A 20,320-nucleotide genomic window follows, 5' to 3' on the forward strand; every position below is an offset into this window, starting at 1 on the left:
GAAATCCCTTGGAGACACAGCTGTCCTCTCTTTACCATCTTCACTCAATTAAATATGCCCATCCCCATCATTGCCCAGGGTCTCCGGGATGGCATCTCATCCATCCCGCATGCCTGGACATTCCTCCGCATAGCACCATGGGTGCTAGCCCTGGCAGCACTGAAATACTATTTCGAGGGAGCCCGCAACGGCTCCGAGCGAATGATGCGATCAAAAGTGATAATGGTGACGGTAAGACACCCCTCCAGCATCACACCACGTCTCAATTAACTAAGCTAACCAAAACCACCAGGGCGGAACCACCGGGATAGGCGCAGAAGTAGTCCGCGAGCTGGCAACCCGCGGCGCCCAAGTAATCCTCCTAACCCGCCAACCACCCTCGGACCTCTACCTCTCAGAATACATCGACGATCTCCGCACCAGCACAAAAAATAATCTAATTCACGCCGAACAAGTCGACCTCTCCTCCCTCCACTCAATCCGCACCTTCGCAACAAAATGGATCGACAATATCCCACCCCGCCGACTAGACTGTATAATCCTCGCCGGCGGAACAGCCGAGCCCTCCGGACCCCGTCCTCTAACAATTGATGGCATTGACGTCGAATGGCAAACGAACTATCTCGCAAACTTCCACCTCCTCAGCATCCTCAGTCCGGCACTACGTGCTCAACCCGCACACCGCGACGTACGTGTGATCTTCGCAACGTGCGCAAGCTACATCGGCGGCGACTTCAGCAATCTTGAATCTGTGGCACGTGGGAAGCAGAAGGTTGTATCGAAGCGCACGAAGACCACACCGCCGCTATATGCCCAGCCCAAGGGCGTGTACGCGCTCAGCAAGCTTGCATTGACTATCTTCGCGCACTCGTTCCAGCGTCATTTGAATGCTTACGAGAGACCTGATAGTCTGCCGCCGTGTACGCGGGTTATTGTTGTTGATCCTGGGTTGACGCGGACTCCAGGGACGCGGCGGTGGTTGACTGGTGGGTCATTGTGGGGTCTTGCGTTGTATTTGATTACCTGGCCTATTTGGTGGTTGCTGTTTAAGTCGCCTGTGCAGGGTGCGCAGAGTATTCTGTATGCGGCGATGGAGCAGCAGTATGGACGGGGTGCGGGTGGGTGGTTGATTAAAGAGTGTCGGGAGGTGGATTATGCTCGCACTGATGTGCGGAATGATGAGGTTGGGAAGAAGCTTTGGGAGTTTAGTGGGAAGATGGTTGAGGAGGCGGAGAAGGAGAGTGCTGTTCTGAGGGCTTTGGAGAAGAAGGCACTTGAGGCTGAGAAGCAGAAGGCTGAGGCTGAGAAGGTGAAGAAGGAGAGGGAGGCGACTTCGAAGAAGGGGAAGGCTGATGGGTCGAGGAGGAGTCGGAAGGGTCAGAAATAAGTGAAAACATACCTGTTTAGGTATGATATGGTACGATATATAGATGGAGTTGAGAGGGCTACCTTCTATTGTGATAAAAGAACAAGCTCAAATTTATAGACCAAAAGCATCACAAAAAAAGGAAATTCGTTTCATGTATTCTACCAACTAGATCGAGGTCTTCTATATCAACAAACCCAAGACCATTTTAAACCAACACGCTAGCACATCAGCGAAGTAAATTTACTTCTTAAGCTGAGCGAGCAGCTCAGCAGGGGGCTGCTGGCGGTAACCCTGGGGGTTGTTCTTGGTCCAGCGCCAGAGATCCTCGCAGGCCTGCTCGAGGGTACGCTCAGCCTTCCAGCCGAGCTCGGTGTTGGCACGGGTAGGGTTGGCAGTGAGGTTGAGGACATCGCCAGCGCGACGGGGAGCAACCTCGTAAGGCTGGTCCTTTCCGACGGCGGCGGAGAAGGCGCGGATCATCTCGTAGACGGTGCTACCCTTGCCGGTACCCAAGTTCCAGGCGCGCACACCGGGGTTGTTGGCACGCAGGTAGTTCAGGGCCTTGAGGTGACCGTCTGCGAGATCCAGGATGTGAATGTAATCGCGGATGGCGGTTCCGTCGTGGGAAGCGTAATCTATGGTTTGTTAGCTTGGGAATTCTGGGAATTGGGAAGAAGGGGGCCATTGCATACCATCACCGAAAACCATCAGCTTCTCGCGCTTGCCGGTAGCAACCTGGGCAAGCAGAGGGAGCAGGTTGTAGGGGACACCCTGGGGGTCCTCACCCATGATACCACTGGGGTGGGCACCGGCGGGGTTGAAGTAGCGGAGCAAAGCACCGTTCCACTTCTTGGCCTCCTCCTCGTTGCCGGCCTTGGTGGCGTTGTTGCGCTGGGCGTTAATCACATCAGTGATGGCGGTCTCAACAGCGAACTTGGTGTTGCCGTAGGGGTTGGTGGGTCCCAGAGGGCACTCCTCGGGGATGGGGATCATGTTGGGGAAGCGGGTGGCATCGCCGTAAACGGTGGCGGAGCTGGAGAAGACAATGTTGGTGACATTGTTCTTGACCATGGAGCGGAGGAGGTTAATGGTGCCGTAGACGTTGACCATGTAGTAGTCGAGGGGCTTCTCGCCGGACTCGCCAACAGCCTAGGTTGGGACAATTGGATTAGCTATTGGATCATATACGGTTTATTCTTTCTTCATTGGATACACACCTTCAGGGCAGCGAAGTGAATAACGCTGTCAATGTCGGGGTGGGCCTCGAACACCTTGTCGAAGCCGTTCTCCTCGGTGACATCGAGCTGGATGAACTCGGCCTTCTTGCCGCAGATCAGCTCAACGCGCTTAAGAGCCTCGGGAGAAGAGTTGTAGAGGTTGTCAGCAACGACGACCTTGTAGCCAGCCTCGAGGAGGGCGAGGGTGGTGAACGAGCCAATGTAGCCCGTGCCACTTTGCGGGGAATTAGTCTTCCAATCCCAAATAGGAAGATTTAGCCAACTTACCCAGCAACCAAAACAGAACCGGAAGGCATTGTGATTTGAGGTAATTGAGGAATATGTGAGAGTATTGGAGAGGAGAAAGTGAACAGAAAGCGGACGAGGGGCAGCTTTTAAGGGGAAATTGGATGTGGGGGGATTGTCCAACACGTGGGTGATGATGCGGCCTTTGTTGTACCTTTGATCTATTTACTAGTTAGTTAACAACTTATATAGTTATTTATTTACAATTGAATAGTTATTGATCTCTTTCATCTCAAATTTCTCCGTTCTCTTCCGAAGTATTAGACCATTGCGGAACATTTTGTGCATACTATCTGTTATGACGATCGTGGCGGTGAAAACAGCCCTGAATATCAAAACAGGTAAAGATATGCAAAGATGCAAATAGGAAACCCCTTGAATCTCCTATTCCTGAAACTCATATCCTGCAAGCATCGTTTCACTGCCGGACAAAGACAGCTGCAAGGGGGGGCATTCTGGCAGTTCGCTCCCGAGGAATGCTCGGCAAATAGTATTTACTGTGTTCATTGATAAACGAAGTGAAATTGGTATTTGGGGGGGAAAAAAAAAGTAAAATAAACCGGGTTCAGGTACAATAATACAACCTGATTTGGGGGCCCGGATTCCCTGGTTGCATTTCAGCAACATTGTCCATGAGACTATCGGGTGCTCTGTACTTTAGGGCTAAGCCTGAAGTCGGGGATGGTTAACATGCCAAAGGGTCTATACCCAAGGCTCAAAATCAAAGCCCACTGGCTATTCTTTTAACCAAGCAGCTCAACATCCAGACCAATGGCCCGCATGAAAAGGTTGACGTTATTGAGGCGCTGACTGCCCATATCGGCAGGAAGGGTCTTGCTGTAGCCGACAGTTTCCATGACGCGGTCCCTGTAAGAAATTGATTAGCAATGTTTATCTTCCACTAGATTGAAACGGAAACACTCACTTGACAGCAATAACCAGACGCTGCTGCTGTTCGGGACTAGCGCCAATGCCCACGGCAGCAAGGAACTGCCACACATACATATCGTCACCGGAGCTGATCGATCCGGGGAAAATCTCATTCAATCCGAGTTCCAATGTATCAAACAACACATTGAACTTCTCAACCCACTGTTGCCAATCGTGCTCGGAAGCCTGACCAGCCTCCTTGACAATCTCGGCACGACTGAGCAACATGGTCAAAATGCCCAATCCAACCTTAGTGCGAGCGACTGTCTGTACATGGGTTTGGTTGATGACCAATCCCAACAGACCAATAATGATGTTGAATGGTGCCTCATTCACGTATCCCAAAAGGCAGGGCATGACGGCCAGTGAGAACAGGTCAATGGCTTCGCGCACACCGAGCGATGGCTGGGCCTCTCCTGGTACCGGCTGAGCCAGACGGACCACATCCAGGCTATCTAGGTGGACGACAATCATGGTGAGGATAGTAACACGCTGCTCCTGGTCGATGTGACGGAAAATACGAGGAATGGCTTTCTTGCCCTTCGGGTATGACAAGAATGCAATAAAGGGGTGTGGTGTCGTCGAGTTGGGCACAATAGGCTCCATCACCTTCAATGAACGCCACAGCTTCTGGTTGAGCGAATGAAGCTTCTGTCTCCATTCCATGTGTTCTTGGATGGCCTCGGCGTCGCCTTCCTCGGGGGGTGGCGGCATCGTGCGCTCCATGTCTTCCATTGCCATCAATGCACTGTAAACACCTTCGAGATTCGTAAGGATCGACTTGCGGTCACTGAGACTCAGATCCGATTGCTTCTTAGGCTTAGGTCCTTCTGAGCTATCAGGGCGCTTAATATTCAGCATCGGCTTGGGTGCCTTGGCATTGCTAAATGAGATCTTGCCCAAGCTACCCTCGATGATGAGTTGCTTGTTCTTGGGCTTGGCCTTCGCCGCCTCTACGGCACGCTGCACCTGCTGCTGCATTCGCTGCATATGGTTGTCGGCACTCTGGAAATTTCCCCGACGATGCCCGCCAAGCCGATTGCCTGTCTGGAGCAGATAAGTCTGGGCGAAGTGACCAAGAGGCTGGTGGGGGTGTTGGCGGGGTGCGCCACGAATCTGGCTGTAAACCTGGTAGTAGAAGTCCTCCGCGAGGACGGCCTCGGGGTCCGAATCTGCAACATTTCCAGCAGCGGCGACCAACTGTTGCAACTGGATACGGGTGATGAAATTCTTATCCTGCGGTGTCATCAAACCATTGCCTCGGGACAGGAGGAAGATTTTGTGGTTGCGCTTTGCGCGCTTGGCATCCTCCACCAAGTAAGCGTTTCGCTGCTCCTCTGTGAGATGCATGAGTTGTTGCGGGTTAGTGATCACCGGCATTCCATTGTTAGAGACCCGATTAGGCGGCGGGACTTGTTGGTGTGGAAGGGGCTGCTGAGGTTGCTGGGGGCGCTGGGCCTGGGCCTGGGGTAGACCATGGCGCGGGCCAGGAGGGGGCATGTTTTGCGGGGGGAGGCTTGCATTCTGCATCATATGCAACGGGCCACCGGGTGGCGGTGGCATCTGCCCAGGGCCACCATAAAGCTCTGGCATACCAGGTGGGTGTGGCATTTGCGGGGGTAGGTGTCCCTGTTTCATCTGTGCCTGGAGAAGCTCTAGATGCACCGGAGGGAACCCATCAGGAAGGTTCTGGAGATGCTGGAGCTGAGGTGGGTACTGGGGCTGATCCACCATGGATCGCAGAAAGGCTTCTGCGGCTGGAGTCGCGGTAGTATGGCCATGATAACGCATCTGTGCCTCAACCTCTTCCAAGCTCATCATTTTCCGGCTCGGGGCCGCAGCAGCGGGAGTGGGTTCGGGTTTCTTTTGCGAGACACCCCAGACACTAGACTTGGCTTGCAAATCTGGAATATATCCGGGATCCGAGTACTTCTCATAGCCGGAGCGCTTGGTGGTCTGGGTGGCGGTAGGCTGAACAGGAGCTTGGGCGGGCTGAGGGGCGACTCGGCCTGCATTGGGATTTTGCAGGCTAAATCGAACCTGCTCCTCGCCAATGGCATCGGAAACCTGAGCAGTCTTTCCAAAGAAATCAAAGTCTCTGCCAACCGGTTTATCGGGGCCAACTCCGCCAAACGTGTCATCGTTAAACTCGTCCTGATCGTCGGAAAGTTGGTCACCGAGACCATCGTAGGTATCCTCGAAATCAATCCTAGATAATGATGAGTACATGCCATTCTTTTGAAGGCATGGTAAAAATGGATAAGCTCACACGTCGTCATCTCCCAGCGCATTAGCTCGAGCAATATCAGCGAAGGGATCTGGATTCTCAAAGAACCCTTTGGCCCCTGGACCATCACGGTCCCTAGGTAGGGTGGTATCAAAACCAAAGAAAGCCATCCTCTAGATGAGGAATGGGAAAGGAGGTGGGGGAGGTGATTGACTTAGTGGGGGGGAAGTTGAGGAAAGGTGCGATCGATGGACGGGAAGTTCTGGAGTGCGGATGCCTCAGGCGGTGATTTATTTTGCCAAGCCACCATGTCGATCTCTCTGATGTGCAGCTTTGGGGCTTTTTTTTTATTTTTGATATAAAAAGAAGATAATAATAAGAAGATCAATAGATAAGATGATATAGAGTTAATTTCAGATCATTAGAATATTACCTGGTACAATATGACCCTATACCTACATAATGTATACATAGTATGAGAATATAAACTAATGAGCCAACAAGTGAGAGATATTAGTTACTGACCTTTTTACGAGAATCCTTTCCCCTTTGCCTCTTTGATATAAGTGGAATTGACATCATCGCCTCCAGAGTCAAGCGCCTATCTTTCAAACCCACTACGTATCTAATAATATCCCCTGAGTCCTAGAATGTCTCAAGTCGGGTAACACTCCCAAGTGGCTGAAAGCGGTTGTCATTGTCTTGCGCGGCCTTTGATCTTTTTCAACCTTTTAATCTCCTCCTCCCCCATAAAACATCCTTCGGTATTTCCAGTGAGGGTTTCTCATTTTCCTTCGATCTTATCCTAATTGATGTCGCTCACTTTTTAATCTGGATTGGTTTCAACCACACCAGTCTAACATTTGTTGTTGCCTTGCCACTTAAACGGGGAATCATCCTTGTTCCTCCCCCCACATCATGTCCGTCTCTATTCGATATGCGCGCTATCTACTCTTTGCCGTTGTGGTGAGTCTTTCTTTCATATCTACGAATACTCGTTGCTAACGTTGACTAGGCATTGGCGGTCTTCTTCTTCGTCTCAAAATCCTCCATCCCGATGCCTACCGGCGGGTTAACCGCTCCTGCACCCAAGACCCCACCCACATACGACTCAGTCAAGTCACAAAAACCGCAAGTGATCGGCCCACACCATGGCGAACGGGTAAATGCCACCTTCGTCACCCTCGCGCGCAACTCCGACCTTTGGGATATGGTCAAGTCCATTCGAACAGTCGAAGACCGGTTTAACCACAACTACAACTATGATTGGGTGTTCCTGAATGACGACGAGTTCGACGACGAGTTCAAGAAATTGACCACCGCACTGGTCTCAGGCAAGACCCATTATGGCGTCATCCCCAAGGACCACTGGTCGTACCCAGAGTGGATTGATCAGGACAAGGCCAAAGAAGCGCGACAGGAGATGAACCGCAAGAAGATCATTTACGGTGGTTCAGAGAGCTACCGCCATATGTGCCGCTACGAGTCTGGTTTCTTCTTCCGCCACCCGCTCATGATGAACTATGAGTACTACTGGCGTGTCGAGCCTAGCATTGAGCTCTTCTGTGATATCGACTCTGATCCGTTCCGCTTCATGAAGGAGAACAACAAGAAGTACAGCTTTGTTATCAGTTTGTACGAGTATGTGGCGACCATTCCTACCCTGTGGGATAGTGTGAAGAAGTTCACAGGCAGTCATCCCGAGTATGTCGCCGAAGGGAATGCGATGGAATTCATCAGCAATGACGGTGGAGAAACCTACAATAACTGCCACTTCGTAAGTACTTCAAATTGGGTTAAACTTGAACATCGTTAACCTTCCACCAGTGGTCGAACTTTGAGATTGGTAGCTTGGAGTGGCTGCGATCCGACGCATACATTGACTATTTTACGTCTCTGGACAAGGACGGTGGTTTCTTCTATGAGCGGTGGGGCGACGCACCGGTTCACTCCATTGCCGCTTCTATGATGTTAAAGAAAGATGAGATCCACTTCTGGGATGACATCGCTTACTACCATATCCCATTCACGCATTGCCCCACGGATGAAAAGAAACGTCTGGACTTGAGATGTTCTTGCCAACCGAAAGATAACTTTGACTGGAAGGATTATTCTTGTATGTTTATAATCCGTGGCCCTCCGATCTATACCTCGAGTACAAATCTAATCGTGATACAGGTACCAAGCGTTGGTTCGATATCAACAAGATGGAGAAACCGAACGGATGGGATAAAAAGTACGACTGAATTGCTTAGCTTGCTTAATTCCTATGGGTCTATTCGCGGATGGCCCAGTCGTTTCCTTATTGGCGACAATTCGCAGGCCGGTTGTCTCGTCTGGATACAAAGCGCCACGCATTCTGGGGGCCGACAGTGTCACCCATTTGCACGGCAACTACAAAACCTCGGTAAAACCCCCGTGTACTTTGCCTGCTGCTCTGCTCACGGTAGGTATAACACATGGATGGAGCAATATGCTATTCCATTTTACCACGCTTGGGCAAAATTTTGCAAGTTTACCTCTCAACTATTTCATTTTGATTCCCATTGCCGCGTTACCCAGGGAGGTTTTACTGCGATGTCTGACATGTGTATTACTGGGTTTTCGAGCGTTTCTTCTTGTTTGGGGTTTGCATAGGTCCGGAGTAAAGTGATGGTGATATTCCCGGAATCATTTCCTATACCTCCTTCAAAATTCTAAAGATATCAATACAATTGACTCAAATTGAATATCGGAAGAGATAATATGATAATAAACAGTCGCAATCCGTAGTGTTACATGCAAATTGAACAGAAAGACGTTGCTCAGCGAAGAGCAAAAAATGCCAAATCCAAGTAGCCCATTGAGGCTATCTTTTATACAGCAGCTGATCAAAAGAAGCCAAAATTGTATAATCTCACAGCAGGTCAATAAAAATCAACCTGTATCCCGAATCCATCTTAGTTGGTCTTCGGCTTCTTCGCACCGTACTTCGAGCGACTCGTCATACGGCTTCCAACACCACCCTAGAAGCATCCAATCAGTAAAAGATCTAGAAAGACATATACTCCGAAAACAAAAGAAAAGACTTACCAAATCCATCGCACCACGAACAAGGGTATACTTCACACCAGGACAATCCTGAGCACGTCCACCACGGACCTGGACAACACTATGTTGCTGGATATTGTGGCCTGCACAAGAGATTAGCCCAGAAGTCCTGCAAGAAAGACCAGACCAATACAATCGAGCCAATTCAATTCCAATCTTACCTTCACCAGGGATATAAGCAGTGATAACCTTCCCGGAACTCAACCGCACTCTTGCAACCTTCCTCTCGCCAGAGTTAGGCTTCTTAGGCTTGGTAACACCAGTCTTAAGACAAACACCCTTCAAACCAGGCGTACCCTTCAGCGCAGGCGATCCACCCCGACGAGCCCGCTGTCCGGTACGGATACCGCGGCGGACCTGGTTGTACGTAGCGCGGATGATAGGCGAGCTAGAGAATTGCCGCTTTGGAACGGCGGAGAGGCCGAGGGCGGCTGTGCGGAATACGGGGTGGAAGTTGAGGCGGGAGGTGATGGGGGATTGTTTCGAGAAGGAGATAGCGGGTGATGTGGTGATGGTGCGGCAGAGGGGCGATGAAACCGCAGGGCGGTTGACGAGAGTCCGTAAGGCCCGGAGGGCTATGGGTGAGAGTAATTGGGACATTGTTGGTGGTGTGATGAGTGTGAATTGGTTCCTTTCGCTGGGTCGAGAATCTCGCGATAGAATTAAGTTGGCCCGGCGGAGTGGATAGCACGTGATTAGATGTTGGGTGAAATTGCGTTGTTGGTTTATCTCGTCTGTCGTAGGAGCTGGCCGCGCTGCTTCTCTCTGCCTGAAGCATCATCGGTGGTTCATCTTGCATCCTCCCTTTAATCTTGTTTCTACTTTTCTATCTCCTTCCCGAGCTTTTAATAGACACAGACTTGTCCAACCTGTGATTTCCACTCTTGAACCCGATCACTTAGCATTATCCGTCGTCATGGTACGTTATCAAGCTACGGACCCGGGAGACCTCACCCTAGAGTCCAGCACATAAGCAAGCATTCTGGAACCACCATCACTATTTCCAACCCCTCGCTCTCCAAATCCAACCCTCAATTCACCTCCAGCTCTTATTCCAAATAACCAAAACTAACAAAAAACCCCAGTCTCTCCGCATCGCCCCCCCAAGCGGTAACGCTACACACACGAGCAATCTCACAACCCGCCAACAAGCAGGCCTCCAAGCACCCCGCCCATCTAAAGGTGCTCCCTCTGCCCCAGGTCTCCCGGATACACTCCGCAACAAGCTCACGCAGACTGCCACCGCGCACGCGTCGTCTACCAACTCCAGCGGCGAGGTGCCGTCATCTACGCACCCTCTGGAAGCACGACTTATCGCATGGCGGGCGACACAGGATGCCATGAAGATGGAGGGACTGCGTCGGGCATACGGTATTGCGGAACCAGTCCGTCGCGGGATGGAGCTGAAGATTGTTCGGGATGGGACTTTCCGACCTGCTGTGCTTGGCGGTGTGCGGGGTGGGAATATCCATGAGGATATTCTTGTTATTGGAGGACGGGATAGTGAGGTTCAGTGGGAGGATATTTACCATGGTATGTTTTCGATCCTATATGGTGTTTTGTTGAATATGGTTTGGCTAACTGGTTGCTTTTTTAGGTGATGACCTCCGTGAGCCGCCTACTTTCCATGATGAGATGGAGAAGAGGCTCAAGATGGATTTCTAATGGCTTTGATGATATGGTGTTCTTTTATTTGTCTTTTCTGTGTCGATGTCTATCATTCTCCTCTTACGTCCCTCGTCATACTCCTACCTTATGTCGTCAAATAGAATGATGGATCACTGGACTTGGTGCATTTCCGATACGTCTGTCTATTATCCAGGCAGTGCGGTACGATCAATATATTGGATCAATCCATGGTCTATTTCTACCAAGCAGTCTTGCGGAACCCTAGCTACAATATTATAGATGTCTCTACGGTATGGATGAACAGCGTGCTACTCCGAATTGATCGTCGACCCCAAGTGCCTGACTAGCAATTCCAACCAAAATCGCGGGAATATATAGGCACTTTAAAGTTATTTAATATATGACAAAGAACATGGATGTGAACCTTCTCCAAAAACACCCTATACACTACGATTAACCACCTCGGGCAGTTAGAAAAAAAAGCAAAACGAAACACAAACAGAGGGACATAAGAGAAAGGGCCAAAGTCGTAAGTACACGAAAGTCCGTGAGGAAAGGAGCCATAGAGGGAAAATGATAGAGCACAAAGAAAAGGAAAGTCGGATTGGAGGGGGTATATATCGAGAAATCGGGCAGTCGGGAAGAGTAAGAATAATGGTGACAGCGCGAAAAGCAAAGAATCTCAGATCAAGCCCTTGGAAGACACGAAGCACTCCGGCGAGAAAGATCCATGAATAGATGAGGCCCGCATGCAGATATAGCGATGAGAGAACAAGGGGACGGGCCGAACATGGCACAGAAATAAGAGAAACAAGTCGAAAACCATGGTCCTAGGATGGAGATCCAGTCAGAAGAAAGAAATGTCCAAACGCCGCTTCCAGAGCGCCCATGTTGGCTCGGCAAAACAGGGATGTTGATCCTGCGTCCAGGCAGAATTAGGCGTATCACTGCCATGGCAGGCAGATTGAGGGTGAAAGTGTTAGCAGACGGACGAAGAAAGGTTCGGCAAAACGGTTGAAGGAAGCAGACAACAGCATTGCCGGGAGCAGGCCGTCACACTCGAGGCCCGAAGCTGGGGCAGTAAAATTATAGAATCACGCATCGGCATCCGGGACTGCGCTCGCTAGCTTCGTTCTCCCGAGTGTACTGTGCCTTGGCTCCCTTTGCATCTTCCTCGTCGACGACTTCTTGCGGCTTTACGGTCATATGGACGACGTTTGGATGTTCCTTACTGAACTTGGAGTCTGGTAGGTTCGTTAGTATGTAAGTCTATAACGATAGCAACCATACCATGAAGAAAACATACCAGAAACAGGTGACTTGTCATCCAACAACTTTCCGAACGAAATAAGACGGATCGAGCTCGGTGATGAGGGACGGGTCTCCCAATCTACATCGACAACAGTGTTAGCTTGGCTATTCTCCTTCCGCGGCATCTCGCATCAAGATGTGTTCTGCCCATCCGATATCCATATAGAAGTCGGGGGGGTGAAAGTCTTACCAGATCTCCATTCGCGCCAGATCAACTCCTTCAGCGTGTAGACGCTCATCAAGAACGGATCGAAGTTCTCGACATTCACCGATCGCTTCTTCAGATATTTTCCATCGATGGTAAACGGATGGCGCGACCCCGTTGTCAACAGCAGGGTTATCACCAGCGATGGGCCAGCATCCTCGACTTCCTTTCCGGAACCGTCATCAGAATGCTCTGTCGAGGTCTCGGGGGCAGTCTTTGGCTCGTCGGTCTCCATTGAAGGCGGTGTAGTGGGTTGTGCCAGCGCGGGTGCGTTGTCGGTGACAGGTTGAGAAGGGTTGGTCGGCGATGTTGTCACGGGGGCGGATTTGCTTTCGCCACCGGGACCAGTTGCGGGGTGGATTTGGGTCGCGGGTGTTTGATCATGGGATAAAATGGACGTATCAGCGACAAGGTCTGATTCAGCTCGGAGCTCTGTGGTTGGTGTGATCTGTTGATCCTGCGGAGATGTTGTGATTGGGGGTTGATTGGTATCTTTGTTATTTGACCCCGACTCTTGATCGGTTGTAGACATTTTTTTAAGATGCCCCGATGGCAAACAATTGACCCCGTAGGAAAGGGGGGAAGTGGAAAGGATAACTGGAATGGAAGAGATGTGAGGAGTCAGCGGGAGGCGCAGGATAATACCTCAAACTAGTGTGGATGAAATGGCTGTATATAACCCCGAAAATGATATTCAAAGTTGAATGAAAGAAGGCAATGGGATCTGCAAGCCTATGACTTGAAGCCACAATAATTCCCCCTATTTTTGAGTCAAGGGGATTTTTAGTGTACTTTTAGTATAAAAAAAAAGGGAAGATCTGGGGAAAAGGCACGCCAAAGATCTGAGTTGTATTCACTTTCTATGTCTGTACACGGAGATCTCATGACTACAATATAACTATTTCACTGTTTCACATGATAATGCAAGTAAATTCTATATCTCATATATCATAAGAGAATATCAACCCGAGTTGCCTTGAGAGCCAGTCGATTTTGAAATCATAGACGGTCGCACATATCGGGAAAAAAGCCTTCTCAAGCATGGAACTTGTGCATATGCAGGGGGATCTGAAGATAGAGACGCAGATGAGTGGGTACTGATGGAGAAAGGAAACATAAAGTTGATGTTTCAGTCGTGATTCATGTTAATTATCCTATATTTTCTGGAGGGACCGGCCCAGGATGCAATAGAGGAGCTTAAGCTAGTCGAAACACGTTGATAAGTGTGGGACACCGGTTGCCTTTTTAAACAGGCAACCTAGACCCAACCAGCATATTGCTCCAGCATTTCGTTTTTCGCACCTTCGGAGCCGTGCTGCACGCCTAGCAGTCGTACGTTGCCGATCTTGCCTCCAAAGTCATCCTCGATCGAGCTCGTCCAGTTCGCAAGATGATCTCTCAGACGCGCAATTACAGTGGGATCATCCCGGATCAGGAGCGCGATAGCATCGTATCCTCCAGCCCCCGGGACAACACCGCCAATAACACCTTCAATCTCTGAAACACTGTCTAACAGCTCAGTCTGTACGCTCGGTTCAATGGGGACGCCCGTCCGGCGGGTCAATGTGCGAATATGCTGGCGAGTTCGCTGAATAAGGGTGCGAATTTCAGAAAAGTCGCCTTCGGGATTGGCATCGGGGTGTTGAGCCTGGCGCTTGAGCTCTTGGCGCAGTCTCTCATTGTTATTCTGGAGGCTAGCCCAGAGAATATCCGCTTCCTTGCGGTTGTTATTCCGCCATTCGAGGACCTTCTTGACCATCGAGGGAGTTTGGGAACCACAATCCACGTCACACAGAACCAGCTGCATCCCGCGGGGGAGCTGCATACCAAAGTCAACACACTCGGTATCCCATGGATGCTCGGGGTCGGAGTCCTCCACAATAGGGAACAGGCGCTCCTCGAATCCAGCCGAGCCTACATCGCCGAGAGATTCCAGGATCGATGGCGAGAACCGTCGGTAGAGGCATGAACCGTAGACCGCGCTAGCAACGTCGAATCCAGATCCAACCTTACCCTGGGCTGCACAGTGAGCCGCTTGAGCGAGGTTATGGAGTTTATCCCGACCAGCACCGAGGTCCTCCGGCTGCATGGTGCGATGAATGACCAAGGCGGAGACAAGCGCGGTAACGAGAGCAGCTGAAGAGCCCAATCCTGTCTTGTGCGCTTCGAACAGAGGAACACCGAAATTGACAAAGCGCCCACCACGTGCTTGCGATGCCGGGCCCTTGGAGGTAGCGGTTTCCGAGTAGTAGTCGCTGTCAGCCATGATGGTGACAGACAGGGAGCCGAAATCCTTAGAATCGGCAACGTAGCTGATATAAGTCAATGCATAGCTGAGAGATGTCTCGACAAAGGGATTTCGCGGTCTAAAAAGAAGGTGATATTAGTCAATTATTTTCGAGCAAAGAGAAAGCGACAGCTGAGCTTACCCATCTCCTTTCTGGATGACCTTGACACCCCCACCATTTCCACATCGCTGCACACCATATTCCCACACAGCATTGACGAACTGCGGGGAACGCACAACAATGGTATCTTCCCCATCCTGGTCCTCAGCACCCGAGTGAGATGCCTCGACGCCAGGAGTAGGCCCAGAGCCTGATGCCCCGCGGCGGTGACCCCTCCTCAGTTGCTGGACAATAACATGGATGCGAGCATCGAGCGCAAACACAGTGCCCGTATAGCCGCGGTCTAATACAAGATAACCACCTGTTAATAGAACCTTGCCCGGCGCAGATAGCGCCGTGACGGAAGACGGTAAAGGAGACATGGTAGATTGGAGATATTGTTGTGGGGAAAGAAAAAAAGCCGGGAACTACGGAGGGGGTTGGAGATTAAGGGATTGCCCCGCGGTCACGGGGGAAAGAGGTAGGAATTTGTGCAGATAAGATGTGCTTTACCATGCAGATGCAGCTCAAAGGAGACTTGGAACATTTGCATATGGTATACAAGGGTGTATGGAACTCTCCTAATAGGGACTAGTGTACTGTACACATCCATGGAGTATAGAATAATCTCTTGTAGCCAAAATTGACTGCTCTTTACATCAAATTGGTTGTGTAGTGTAATGGTTATCACTGTGGATTCTGATTCCACCGATCCCGGTTCGATCCCGGGCACGACCTCTTCTTTTTTTCTTTTTTTTTTTCTTTTTTTTTTTTTGAACCATGATTCAATGCTTGTAGTAAGGTATTTATTTTGGTATTTATTGTTGATAACTAGGTTACAATATTGGATGCAGTATATATTGTGAAATATCAGATGTAGATGTTCCCTTCATGAACTCCTTTTGCTCAGTAAACCCATCTAAAATAAAATGTAATAAATCACCGAAACTCCTCCGATATTCAAATCACACAGCGTTCTAGTTGATTAAAATTTTGTCGGCATGTCCAATTCGTGAGGGCGATAACGGTGTTGGGGTGGAAGCGGGTGATATATATATACATTGCTCCAACTCATCATTGTAAATGCTGGTATCAAAAAATGATTCAGCTTCCGAGGTTCACCCCCAACTACTTCACGTGTCGAGTACTGATCCTGCAAGCCTAAGCCTTGGGCTTCTGCGCAATGATACTGTAACTCGTCGTAGCAAGGCGCATACGATCCATCTTAACAAAAGCCTGACCATCCAAACAAAGACGGTTAATCAAGGTCTTGAAGTGTCGTGGCAGCACATGCACCTTGACGAGTGCAAGGATCGCCTGGCGTAAAGTGCGGAAGTATACATCGACGGTATCGATAAGCGGGGCCTGAAGACCATCGATACTAGCGTTCTCCGACCGGACAATCTCAAACCCAGCCTCTTTCAACGCCGACTCGAGACTCTCCTGCGTAGGAGTACCGACAGCACCGATGAGCGGCTTGACGCGGCGCATGAGTTCCGCGTGTTCCGGATTACTAGCGTCGTAATCCGGCAGGCTAATCCAATCTAACAGGGAGATCTTCGAACCTGGCCTGACAACACGGAAGATCTCGCGGAACAAGGCGGGTAGATCCTTGCACAAACTCAGTGCTTGGATTTGGTAGAATGCGTCGAAGCTCTCGTCGGCGAAGGGTAAGGGAAGGTCGTTGAAATCTTGCGTGACAAAGTTATTCTGAAGCCCGCGCTCCCGGTTGAAGCTTGTCGCCTGCTCAACCTGGTTCGGGTCGATATTGAGGCCCGTAACGTGGGCGCCGGTGTATTGCGCCATGTGGGCGGCAACGCGGCCGCGACCGCAGCCTAGATCCAGCACCTTCTTCCCCGCCCCCAGGCCAATATCCCGTGCGATTGAGCGCTCGTAGAGGATCTGGTTCTCTAGCACGCTGGACTTGGGGCTCATCCATGGTGGGATGTACATTTTTTCGACATCGCCCAGTGCGCACAGGTGGTTTAGGACTCCGTAATAGGACCTCAAACAATCGCCGACTTTTTCTTTGTAGTTGGGTCCCAGACACTCGGTCATTTGTTTTTCGTCGGACCAGTCAAGGTTATAGATGACGTATGACGCCATGAAATCGTCAACTTGTTTCGGGGTCAAGTGTGCCAAATGTCGGAATGCCGACCAGAAACTCTTCCATCGCTTCGGGGATGCCGAATTGTCAAGGTCCTTTCCACGATGACCGAGTGTTGCCAATAGTGCGTTCTGCTTCTCTTGCGCGATCTCGTCAAGCGAGCTATCACTCTCTGAGCCTCGTTCGCTGCGCCCAGGATGGAGTGGTGTCTCCAAGAGTGTTTGTGTCATGATGAAAGAGCTTTGTACAAGCTGTTATTAATATAAAAGAGGTATGTATTAGGTATTGTTAGAGGAAGGTATGTGGAGTAACCAGCGGCCACAACCCTGAAGGGGATCTGGCGCAATTTATAAGCAATACGGATTTGACTCAATCCTTCTCTACAGGATCAGATGAAAAAATCATTTGTCAAATCAGCTGTATGGTCAGTAGCCACATAGTGGATTTCGTCACCAGACATGGAAGCTCTTACCGGTTATCCCGGCAATAATAAATGGGTTGATCCGTTTAAGACGGCAGAGACCCGAACAATGAAATTCTTCATTCGGATAACCATAGAACCATACTTTCCAATTGCTTCACTTTTTGCCATCCCTCTTTGGGACTTTCCGTTCTATCTCCGAATTCCGATATCTAGCTGTGGCGGAGTTAGAAGGCCGTTGTACGGACGCCACGATATGTTCAGATACAGATGACACGGGTTGAAAAGGAAATGAGTATCGTCATGGGAACGACGATCTAGGCCCACTGCTATAGCGTGAATACAGTATTCTATATGTTGTATGTATGTTGTATATGAGTATGGAATGTGTGATATGTATATATAAAAGTACATCGCACGGTGTCCACAAGACTTCTTATATTCTTATTAGATAGTCTATATTGAATATCCGGATTTTCTTCCGAGTATACAACATAAATATTCAACTTCAAATACTCCAGCCTTTTTTTTTTTGATTTCTAATAGAAACTAAAGTAGAAATCGAATGTGATTGAACAAGGTCTGAGGGACTTTATATCGGAGACCCACATGGATCGTCCGGGATAAAATTCACCTCCACCCGTATTTCCGAGATCACGTGAAGTCCCAATCGAGTATTATACTCCTATATACTCTCCGAAATATGTATGAAAAGTTTAGGGGTCTTAGAATATGTAGAATACATTCAGGGGGGTAAATAGGTAATAAATTTATACTACATAATACTTCATAACACTATCGGATATTCTCACGTCATCTGAGCTAGTCTCCAGGGCTAGTGGGGCGTCAACAAAGTACATTGTATGGAGTACTAATAGGCTGAATTAAACCACTCTTTACAGCTATCAAAATGATTAATCAAACTTGAGTATTGTGTTCCTGATGATTTGGAGAATATCATATGTGAAATACCACATCCAATCTCCATAGAGATTGTAGACGTCCCTGGAACAACGCTTATCCATTGCAATTTCATTATCATACATCAAAAGAGCCGCATTTCAAATTACCAGACAAGACCATACTTCAGTATCCAACCCAAAAAATCACGAACTAAGTTTTCATCATAGTCTGCCCGCATGCATCACCAAGCCAATACCGCGTCAGCAATTGCACAGCATCACTGTTCTTTTGCGTGAAATCATACAGCTTGGAAGCGCGTACGTTAAGAATCTCTCCGTCAAGATCAGCCTCCAGGACGCGAGCATGACGAGGACCCATGAGAGACAGTACCAGTATCTAGAGCAAGGTTAGTAGACCATTTTGTATCCACTATGAAAGGTCCTACCGGGGCAACAATATGCTGATTTAGCACATCGGTCTTTAGGCGAGCGGTCATGATATCGGTGATGATCATGATTTCTCCGCGAAGCAGTCGATCATCCCCATTCACTTCACTTTCCACGATAACCTTGAAGTGTGGATAGGTTCCCTTCGGATAATCGGTTACTGACACAGCATACCAGTTGAAATCTACACACTCCAGCAGTTGGCCAAATTTGTAATCTCCAATTCTGTCATGGAAAGTCAATAGGCTGATTCCAAAAGATAAGATAGGTGTAAGTGGTAACGTACTCTCGATATTCCCCAGAGGGCGGAGGGTTATGTGGGTACTCCCGCCATGCATATCTCAAGCTCCCATAGAAGTGGTGGGTGAGAAAGAGCTTCAAATCGCGAGTATCCCACATGATGTGATCTGGGTCAGGCTCGAATTCTAGCAGCTTGTCCTCCTCCTCCTTCCGCGGAAGAGGTAGTTTTTCTTGGTATGGCTTGAAGAAGCGTGCATGATGTTGGGTATCCCCTTGAAGGGACAAGTGAAGTTGGCGGATACCAGCTGCCTTCAGGTCACGGGATTCAACATGCTGATTTGGGGTTTGCTTGATCAAGTTCTCAATCTTAGCCAACGTGTGGCAACGAGCAGCCCGCTTTAGTTTGAGGACGTCCCCCATTTCGATTTTGATGAGAACAGATGAGGTGCATCCTTGCTTAGTTTATGAGCAAAAAAAAAAGATGAGAATGAAACGAGTAGCAAGGTTGATAGCTGGATCAAAGACGAGATGCGAGTCGCTTTTCTTGTCTGAATGAAGGCGGCAAGGGCGGGATTCGAAGCCTGATATATAAGGAAACAACGGTTGCTTGGCAACGCCGAGCTTCCCCTCAGCTTGCCGCCGTCACCTAATATTAACTGACTACACCGTAAAGAGAGATGAATTATACTGTTGTGCTACTATTTTAGTATATCCCAACTATATAAGTTGGCTATTTCTACCCTGTGATTGCTCGCCTCGTCCGGCCTAGTCGGTAAGATGAAACTCAATGCGCCTCATCACATTTGGATCTCATTCCTATCTATTAGTTGGCGGAGACGAGTACGCTAGGTCCCCAGGCTACTTTCACCCAGCGGCAAAAATTGATGAATCAACTAAGGGGATGTGATTAGCGCTTGCTAAACCCCGCCGATATATGGCCTTCATCCCATGTCTCGTCCCAATAGGGGAGGAGGTAGGTGATACCTGCCGCACGCTTGAGTCACATTTTTTAATCTATTGATTGACGAAGAGGAGTCCGCCATGTTTCAAGATTGATTCCACCCAGCGGCAACCCTAGGTGAACCAACCAAGAGGATAATATTAGCGCTTGCTAAACTCCGGCCACCTCTATCGTATGTCTCGTCCTAATGGGGGTTAGGTGCCCTAGGGATATCTGCTGCATGCTTGAATCACATTTCTTTATCTATTGATTGGTAAAGAGGAGTCCGTCGTCTCCATGAGGCTGATTTAATTTAGCGGCAACACTAGGTAGACCAATCAAGAGGATGAAGTTAGCGCTTCCTATAATCCCACCGATGGGTGGCCTTTGCCACATGTCGTCCTGATAGGGCTAGGTGACATAGGGATATCTAATTGTATGCTTAGGTCCTATTTCTTTATTCATTGATTGGCGAAGAGGAGTTCAAGGCTGAGTTCACCCTACCTCAACTCTGGGTGAACCAATCATGAGGATGAGAGTAGCGCTTTCTATAATCCCGCAGACGTGTAGCGTTCATTATACACCCCGTCCC

At 49.3% G+C, this 20,320-nt stretch overlaps 10 protein-coding genes across 10 annotated transcripts; 3 read left to right on the forward strand and 7 right to left on the reverse strand.

Moving 5' to 3' along the window:
- Positions 1-54: 54 nt before the first annotated feature.
- PGRI_010320 (putative oxidoreductase) lies at positions 55-1,387 on the forward strand (the record flags this gene model as incomplete). The annotated part of the gene is made up of 2 exons (XM_040788745.1): positions 55-231; positions 293-1,387. 2 exons carry the CDS (start codon positions 55-57, stop codon positions 1,385-1,387), a joined length of 1,272 nt encoding a protein of 423 aa, XP_040652517.1.
- A 222-nt stretch (positions 1,388-1,609) lies between these two features.
- Positions 1,610-2,903, reverse strand: PGRI_010330 (NAD-dependent epimerase/dehydratase family protein; the record flags this gene model as incomplete). The annotated part of the gene is made up of 4 exons (XM_040788746.1): positions 1,610-2,004; positions 2,062-2,518; positions 2,587-2,821; positions 2,875-2,903. 4 exons carry the CDS (start codon positions 2,901-2,903, stop codon positions 1,610-1,612), a joined length of 1,116 nt encoding a protein of 371 aa, XP_040652518.1.
- Positions 2,904-3,635: 732 nt separating this feature from the next.
- PGRI_010340 (deadenylation-dependent mRNA-decapping factor PAT1) lies at positions 3,636-6,219 on the reverse strand (the record flags this gene model as incomplete). The annotated part of the gene is made up of 3 exons (XM_040788747.1): positions 3,636-3,759; positions 3,818-6,031; positions 6,092-6,219. 3 exons carry the CDS (start codon positions 6,217-6,219, stop codon positions 3,636-3,638), a joined length of 2,466 nt encoding a protein of 821 aa, XP_040652519.1.
- Positions 6,220-6,967: 748 nt separating this feature from the next.
- On the forward strand, positions 6,968-8,295 carry PGRI_010350 (glycosyltransferase family 15 protein; the record flags this gene model as incomplete). The annotated part of the gene is made up of 4 exons (XM_040788748.1): positions 6,968-7,015; positions 7,065-7,826; positions 7,877-8,165; positions 8,228-8,295. 4 exons carry the CDS (start codon positions 6,968-6,970, stop codon positions 8,293-8,295), a joined length of 1,167 nt encoding a protein of 388 aa, XP_040652520.1.
- A 693-nt stretch (positions 8,296-8,988) lies between these two features.
- Positions 8,989-9,739, reverse strand: PGRI_010360 (mitochondrial 37S ribosomal protein uS12m; the record flags this gene model as incomplete). Its single annotated transcript, XM_040788749.1, has 3 exons — positions 8,989-9,054; positions 9,122-9,222; positions 9,301-9,739. The coding sequence occupies 3 exons, from the start codon at positions 9,737-9,739 to the stop codon at positions 8,989-8,991; spliced, it is 606 nt and encodes a 201-aa protein (XP_040652521.1).
- Positions 9,740-10,055: 316 nt separating this feature from the next.
- On the forward strand, positions 10,056-10,804 carry PGRI_010370 (proteasome maturation protein; the record flags this gene model as incomplete). The annotated part of the gene is made up of 3 exons (XM_040788750.1): positions 10,056-10,058; positions 10,225-10,672; positions 10,737-10,804. 3 exons carry the CDS (start codon positions 10,056-10,058, stop codon positions 10,802-10,804), a joined length of 519 nt encoding a protein of 172 aa, XP_040652522.1.
- A 1,050-nt stretch (positions 10,805-11,854) lies between these two features.
- PGRI_010380 (uncharacterized protein) lies at positions 11,855-12,816 on the reverse strand (the record flags this gene model as incomplete). The annotated part of the gene is made up of 3 exons (XM_040788751.1): positions 11,855-12,012; positions 12,075-12,158; positions 12,270-12,816. 3 exons carry the CDS (start codon positions 12,814-12,816, stop codon positions 11,855-11,857), a joined length of 789 nt encoding a protein of 262 aa, XP_040652523.1.
- A 726-nt stretch (positions 12,817-13,542) lies between these two features.
- On the reverse strand, positions 13,543-15,054 carry erg8 (phosphomevalonate kinase; the record flags this gene model as incomplete). Its single annotated transcript, XM_040788752.1, has 2 exons — positions 13,543-14,650; positions 14,714-15,054. The coding sequence occupies 2 exons, from the start codon at positions 15,052-15,054 to the stop codon at positions 13,543-13,545; spliced, it is 1,449 nt and encodes a 482-aa protein (XP_040652524.1).
- Positions 15,055-15,832: 778 nt separating this feature from the next.
- Positions 15,833-17,008, reverse strand: PGRI_010400 (class I SAM-dependent methyltransferase; the record flags this gene model as incomplete). Its single annotated transcript, XM_040788753.1, has 1 exon — positions 15,833-17,008. One exon carries the CDS (start codon positions 17,006-17,008, stop codon positions 15,833-15,835), a length of 1,176 nt encoding a protein of 391 aa, XP_040652525.1.
- Positions 17,009-18,312: 1,304 nt separating this feature from the next.
- Positions 18,313-19,208, reverse strand: PGRI_010410 (uncharacterized protein; the record flags this gene model as incomplete). The annotated part of the gene is made up of 3 exons (XM_040788754.1): positions 18,313-18,498; positions 18,548-18,773; positions 18,835-19,208. 3 exons carry the CDS (start codon positions 19,206-19,208, stop codon positions 18,313-18,315), a joined length of 786 nt encoding a protein of 261 aa, XP_040652526.1.
- Positions 19,209-20,320: the final 1,112 nt, after the last annotated feature.

The sequence above is a fragment of the Penicillium griseofulvum genome (genome assembly GCF_001561935.1).
Source record: "Penicillium griseofulvum strain PG3 chromosome Unknown contig_79, whole genome shotgun sequence".
Taxonomy (NCBI): domain Eukaryota; kingdom Fungi; phylum Ascomycota; class Eurotiomycetes; order Eurotiales; family Aspergillaceae; genus Penicillium; species Penicillium griseofulvum.